Source organism: Polistes dominula, unplaced genomic scaffold, assembly GCF_049000335.1.
Source record: "Polistes dominula isolate Pdom_NZ unplaced genomic scaffold, Pdom_raw_medaka contig_33, whole genome shotgun sequence".
Lineage (NCBI taxonomy): Eukaryota > Metazoa > Arthropoda > Insecta > Hymenoptera > Vespidae > Polistes > Polistes dominula.
In genome coordinates this window covers 137183-144918 of record NW_028300998.1, presented here as the reverse complement: position 1 = coordinate 144918, position 7736 = coordinate 137183, and the positions used below count along the sequence as shown (strand labels likewise).

The following is a 7736-nucleotide window of genomic DNA, read 5'->3' as shown; positions in this document are numbered from 1 at the left end:
ATTTTCGTATAGTGCTTTTTTATCTTTTCAATATGTATTATAGCATATATAAGTAACATTGTGTTATTATTTTCTTCGGAAAATACGTTATTTGCATCTTTTTAGTATTATTAGTTGAGTTAAGTTTAACTTTAGCCTTAAACTATCACACATATACACAGATGCATATATATATATATATTCCTTATAAAATATCATTTTTACCGGATCTTTCGCCTGTAGCCTGACGATACATTGCATATCTTATGACGGTATAAAGTATCGGTGTATGGTGGATTAGTTCAAACACTGGAATGCTGTAAACATTATATCTTTGTAGTCGTTTTATAAATCCTTATTGATAGTTATATTTGATTTCTTATAACCGTAAGTTTTGTTTGAACGTTAGTAATGTATAGTATTTGTTTAATATGATCAATATTTCGTGCGTTTTAAGGTTATTTGATCAGCATCATTAATTTAACTTAAAAAGTATTTGAAAATAAAATAAACTAAACAGATTATTTTATTCTTTATCATTAGAACTTTGTGCTTATCATGTTTTTAGATATTTGAAAATAAATTGCTACTCTTTACTTGCTTCATTTTCATTTATAACCTCTTCTTTTCATATTGCCTATATTGTAGTCGATCAGTAACAAGTCGAAAGTATTGTATTGTATGTATTAAAATTTGTAAGATTTAATTGGTAACATTACAGATGGCTACTAAACGTACAGCAACTACAGAGCTAAATCATGAAAATTGGAATGAAGAAAATGAACCTGAAGAAGCAGGAACATTTACAAAGGCCTCAGATGAAGTTCTTCAGAAAAGAGTAATTAAAGCTGCTAGGCGTAGACTGAATTCTAAAGATGTAATACATATTTGTTAAATATTTTCTATTTGCAATAATGAATTAATAATAATTTTGAAATTGCATATATTTCAGGAAGCAGGCAAAAGTGCATTTGGTGGATTTACAGGTTTCAAAACTGCAACTACAACGAGTTCATCATCTCCATTCAGTTTCTTAGCCTCTACGAGTAATACATTACAATCGATATCTTCATCAACATCAAACTCAAATAGTGAATCTAATAAAAATTCGGAAAATGGAACTAGTAAGACAGAAAGTACTCAACAAGTCAAATCACCATTAGCTGAAAAAGATAAAGATCAGTCGGAACAAGAAAATGAAAAAGTTTCGAAAAAATCTTCGGAATACTTTGCACAATTAAAAGGATTAAATGAAAGTGTAGCGCAGTGGATTAAAACACACGTAGATGAAAATCCATTTTGTATTTTAACACCTATATTTAATGATTATACTAATTATTTAAATGAAATAGAATTAAAATACGGAAATGAATGTAAGAATTCTAAGAAACAGGATGAACAAACTTCATCTGCAATGGACAATACTAGTAAAAATGATAGCAAAGATGTTAATAATAAGAAGAAGGAGAATGATAATAGTGCAGAAGGTACAAGTAAAAAATCATTTTCTGGACTATCAGATTGGAAACCAGAAAAATCGATCTTTGAAAATGTCAAACTAAATGCTAAGTCAATATTTGCTAATACAGACCAAACACCGGAAACTCCTAAATCTATTTTTAGTAAGACGGAACAACTTACTAATGTACAAAAACCAATTTTTGGTAATGTAGACACAAATACATCCAGTAAAAGTATATTTGACAAAGGAAGCCCTGAAAAAAATCCACTATCAAATAAGCCAACCGCAAATTCAGAACTTAAAGATAATAATGAATCTAAATCTGATAAAGTAGGCAGTGGTTTTTCATTTACATCTTCTAATTCAGCTACATTTAGTTTCGGTCAAAATTCTACAACTACTAATCCATCTGCTGGTTTTAGTTTTGGAAAGTAATTATCTGCTGCTATTCTTTTATAAAAGTATCTCCTTTTTTTCATTGCCAAATATTTTATATTCATCTTGAAAATTTGAACATTTTAGTACAAAACCATTTTTTTTTGGTGCTCAAGTCGCTAAAGCACAACAAGATAATGAAGAAAACCAATCTGACAATCAATCTAAAGATGATGATTCTGAGGAACAACCTCCAAAACCGGATTTTAAACCAGTTACCGAAGAAGGAGCAGTCTTCGAACAAAGGTAATCTATTAAAGGTATTCTTCTATTAGAAAAGATTTCAATTGATGATCTATTGATCTACTTTGTTGTTATATTTTCAGATGCAAGGTATTTATTAAAAAAGACGGAAATTTTAGTGATAGAGGAATAGGAACATTATTTTTAAAACCAACGCCAAATGGAAAGACGCAGTTAATAGTACGAGCAGAAAATTCATTGGGAAATTTATTATTAAATACTTTATTAACCGAAAGTATTCCAACACAACGTCTGAATAAAAATACCATAATGTTGGTTTGTCTGCCAGATTCTCAACCTCCACCTACACCAGTTTTGTTAAGAGTAAAAACTAGTGAAGAAGCAGATGTTTTACTAGAAACTTTAGATAAACATAAAAAATAAATAACAAATAAAATAGATATCTAGGTATTATATTTGACTCCGAAAAAGAGCATAAAATAATAAAAAAGGAGACGTGTTAATTGTTGCATCATCTTATAGTCTTGCTATGTTATGTTACTATCTTTTATGAAAAAAAAAAAAAAGAAAAAAAAAAAAAAGATACAAGATTGCATTAGCAAGTATTCATATGATAGAATACACATAAAGATTGTAAAATAAGATTAGTGTCTGTGCAACATTTATTATGGGACTCATATTATACTACATAATATCATTGGAAACTTATCTCATGTTAACACAGGTAATATATTTGATATTTTCTATGATTTTAATGATAATAGTATTTGCAGTTAATTATTCTTAAAAAAAAAAAAAAATAGCAGAATAAATGATTCAAAAATCATGTATATGTCATTTAAAAAATAAATCTTTGTATAGATTGTTTATATAGTCTTTTGCAATTTTTTCTAATTACTTAGTTGACATTTCTTAAATGTTCAAAACATTTAGGCATTAGGCTTATTATTCTAATTCAAATAATTCATTTCAATAAAATAATTGATTTGATCAATTTTGTACTCTCCGATAAGTATGCTTATTAAAACTATTACATTTCTTTAGCTATTAAAGAATGATCATAATGTATCAGTATAATTTTTTATTATATCGAAAGTGAAGTTGTTATGTATGTCTTTTGATGAATAACATGTTTTATAAGTTATATGATCATATTTAGTAAAAATTGAATACAAATTATAAAAAAAAAATAAATACTATTTTTTTCTTAGAATAATCTCTGTTTATTAATCTCCATGTTTTGCCCAAAATAAAAACAATTCTATATATATATATATAAGGATCATCAAATTCCCGCCTATCAGATCAGAATCTATACAGTAAAAGAAAGAAAAAGCGTTGGGTTTGCCATTAATGATTTATACTTACTTAATATTAGTATAACGTTCTTTTGTAATAATGCTAAATTATCAAATAAAATTGTTAATATGTGACACAACAAATATATAAACAATATTATTAATACATTTTTATAAAAAAAAAAAATTGTAAAATATTAAGAAGAATTTGAATTGATACAACGAAGAAATCAATTAGCAATGCATCCTTCATTATCTTTATGTTTGTAAAATAAAGATGTAGGTTATACAGTGAAGTTTATACAAAACAATAGTTTCAACATATAATTTTTACTTTTATTTTACATCATTATTTTCACTTGCTGTTATTGTAAAATATATATATATATATATATATATGTATTGTAAAAACCAATTTACTATGTATATTATAAAATTTATTCTAATTTAAATTTTGTATTTTTAAACAATATTTATCTACTTATATCATATTTACTCTCAATTATTTGTTGTATTATAAAATGAAATCTACAATAAATGGTGAATGCATTATTTGTGAAATTGTATATACAGAAAATATATCATTAGACTTAATTTTATGTATACATATCTTGTATTTTATAAAGAATCTTAATGAGCAAAAGTACTATTATATTCTATTATATTAAACAGTGTTAAAATAAATGGTTTTTTTTTTCTTCTAAACTATATAGCACACATTGTGCATATCACTTGTTCCATTAGGGATTGTAAATTCAATAAATGAATTATATGATTTCACGTATGTTAAGCTCTTTGAGCCATAAAGGGTGTTAAAGCACCCATTTGTCCTAATCCTAATTGAATGTGTTGCATGTGAATTTCCACACAATTTTGAAAAACTTGTTGATTTTGTGGACTAAGCTTAGATCTTATTTGCTCCATAGTACCTTGAAGTACTTTTAATTCATAAGCATTTCTATCAGAATCAGATAAACTCTGAAAAAAAAAAAACAAAACAAAACAAAAATATAATTATTTAGAATAAAAATCAAATTTGAAAGTTAGTACATTGCATTACCTTGACTTGTAACATAAGAGCTGTGAGATCTGTTACTAATTGATTCATTTTTCCAGGTTCTTTATCATGAATCATATTATTTCTAGCAACCATATCCGCTGCTTCCTGTTTACATTTTTCTCGAAGATGAGATGGTGCTAACATTGCTGCAACACTTGGTTCAGGAGCTATTTCTTGACAAAGTTCTTGTATGTTGCTTAAGTATTCTTGTAAAGCTGTATTCATTTTTTCCAATTCAACTATAATTCTGAAAAGATATTATAAATATTGATAAGATATAAGCTAATATAGCTATAGACTATAGTATAATTAATGATATTTTGCGTACCCTGCATATCTTCTTTCGAAATCTTGAGGGAAAGGTTCCCCAAACGATCGTCGTTTTTCCGCTTCACTATTCATATCTTTTAATTTTTTAATTTTTAATTTTTTAGCTGCTAATATTTTATTTACTTTGACCATATACTCGAGCAAATTGACTGGGTAGCCATTCACAGTACCACCAATATGAGATTTTTTTGGAGCTGATACAGATGCATTAGAAATTAATGGATCATTGTTTAATCGCGGAGACAATAATTTCATAGCGTATGGAGGTGAAGGTACATATTGCACGTGTCTTGGTCGAAATTTTTGAGCAAAGGAAGCAACGCTAATGGTTTCTGGTGGTTCATTTGACTACAAAATAAATTTATTAATATTATATTGTTATATGGTCAAGATGTTTCTATTATGAAGGAGATTTAATGTAAGCTTACCAATACTTCATAATCAGGAACACTATGTGTTCCAAGACCAGCTCTCTCAAATGTAATTCTATAAGTATTATTACTTGTATCTACCGCATCTATACTACCAGTAAATAATCCATCTTGCGGTTTTCGTAACCTTGCTGTTACTTTTGTACCTATAACTAATTGAAGTGGTATTTCTGGCGGTAAATCTTTGAAACTGTTTATATCTGCAGTTTTTCTTTGTTGTAGCATTCTTATTTTTTGACGTTTTCTTTCTAATTCTTTTCTCTCTTCTTCAAAAAATGATTGTGAACATCTACGTGGTTTGCCCATCATTCTTCTGATTTTGCACCATTCAACACGAGTAAGTTTACGTGTTTTCAATTGTGGAAATGATTCTTTTAAACATATCATGAAATCATTATCTCCCTCAAATAAAGTTCTGTAGACAAAAAATATTAGAAATAAGATAATATACAACATACTAATGTACGATTCGTGAACAAATGGTGCCTGTCGCTGAGTCGAGTGAATTAGTCAGAGTTAAACAACAGCAAGAGCAACATCAAGCCAACGGCCCAAATTGTCGCGAATACGATAATCGATAATCGTAATAATACACATCAATGATATAATATAATAACACTTACTTATCGATATTACTATAAAACCATTCATAGCAAACCCATTTATGTGCTTTGGGCAATTTTAGCAAATTTCTTAATCTCATTCCAATCTTTTGTCCAATCTTTCTATCAGGTGAAGGAGGTTGCATAGATTTGTCAGGTTCTTTTTCTTGTTTTACCGTAGTCATGACATTAGGAATATGTGAAATATTGCTATTGATTTTCTTGGGCTCGTTTGCTATTCTATTCTGTTTTTTTGCTGGCGATGGACGAATTATTTTTTGGGGGATTGCTTAATATCTGTACTAGAAGGATCCTTCTTGATCCTACAAAATATATATATATATATCATATTCCAAATATGAAATATCATATTTCAAATAATTGAACATTGAATGACAAATTTATAACAACATACCTATGATGTGGATGATTAACTAAAATATCATCGTAAAATAATTTATTCTTTTTCCTAATTCTCGCTGGCATTCCTCTACGATTTAAAACTTGGACCGGTTGAGTAGGCGGATTGGGTTTAGGTGGTGGTTGAGTGCCTACCCGTTGAAGTCCTAACGCTGCAGGTCCAAGCTCAGGTATTGGCTCGGATTCTTCTATATCCATATGCGAATCCATTGAATTATTTAACATTGGTTGATCATCCAGATCCATTAAATCGTCATCTTCTATCTCGGTTTTAATTTCATCCACCGTAGGATATCCTCCATTTTTAATAGATAGTAATGTTTCAGCCGATTCATCTAAAAAAACATTCATTATATTAATTTATCTTTTTTCATCATTCTATTTTATTTAGTTCAATGTTTATTGTTTACACTGAAAGCTAAACTATTAGTATAAATGATTATTATCAGTTGATAAAATATATTACTTTTGTATATTGAATTTGACAATTATTAGAAAATGTCACATTTATAAGAAATTCATGATATTCAATTGATTATATGAAATTGTAAGAAACATTTCTAAGAAGTGTATATCAATCATTTAAATTTAATATTATTTTCCTATGTCTGTATGTATCAAAATTGATGAAAATACATAATTTACCTTCGATTACAAAATATAATACAATTATGTATCACATAAGATGTAAGCATACTATGAAATATTAATTGATTAGGCACATTACTATCTTACGTAAATTCTTCCGCCTTTAACGGACCTAAATCATTATATCTTAACTTCAAAATACTAACATAACCAAACTTGCAACGAATTTTGTAATGATTATTCTCACTTGTTGCGCCATTTAAATTAGTACTTTTATGAAAATAATAATACATGTTTCTAAGTAAAAGCGTAACAATATCAAGCATTAGACAAAATTCTAAAGGTTAAATCTAATATCGCTTTATGAATATCTTGTCGTCCCGCTTCAATTATGCATTGGTCATTTTTGAAATTTTAAACCAGGTCGTCTCAACCGTAACTTAAACGTTGGGTAATACTTTGTCTGCAATCAATCTAATACCTTATCCTATTATTAAAAACAAATAGATAATTTGGTGTTTTTTATATCGTACTTTGAATCAAGTAGAAACACCTTTTACGCTTAGAATTAGATCAAAAGTTATTTGAGTTATACTTACTTTCAATCGTGTCCGCCATTTTGATATACTGATGCATCATGGGATTGCATTTAAGTCATAAAGTCTACGTTCTAACTAGCGCATACGAATCGTTTATACAGTTATCAAATCAAGAAAGCATATCTAGGTAATATTATATATTAATGCACAAATAATCATTTTATTAAAACAGATATTTTGAATAATTCATTAAACACATTTTAATAATACTTTTTAGTAATATCTTTTAATGATGCCGCGCACATTTTACAATATCATAACTTACTTATATATCTAGTATTTATCATTATCGCATTAGAATTGTTCATTTATAATAATAATGTATTTC

The 7736-nt window shown here is 27.6% G+C and overlaps 2 protein-coding genes across 2 annotated transcripts; one reads left to right on the top strand and one right to left on the bottom strand.

Annotated features, from left to right (window-relative positions):
• The first annotated feature begins 159 nt into the window (after positions 1-159).
• Nup50 (nuclear pore complex protein Nup50) lies at positions 160-2668 on the top strand. Its single transcript, XM_015317167.2, has 5 exons — positions 160-366; positions 701-856; positions 932-1872; positions 1964-2122; positions 2203-2668. The coding sequence occupies exons 2-5, from the start codon at positions 701-703 to the stop codon at positions 2501-2503; spliced, it is 1557 nt and encodes a 518-aa protein (XP_015172653.1). The 5' UTR covers positions 160-366; the 3' UTR covers positions 2504-2668.
• LOC107064509 (protein lin-9 homolog) lies at positions 2626-7545 on the bottom strand. Its single transcript, XM_015317248.2, is given in 8 exon segments — positions 2626-4356; positions 4439-4685; positions 4767-5116; positions 5197-5614; positions 5823-6075; positions 6078-6124; positions 6217-6556; positions 7409-7545. Coding segments are annotated over 8 exon segments (1887 nt in total). The 5' UTR covers positions 7449-7545; the 3' UTR covers positions 2626-4164.
• Between the last annotated feature and the right edge of the window lie 191 nt (positions 7546-7736).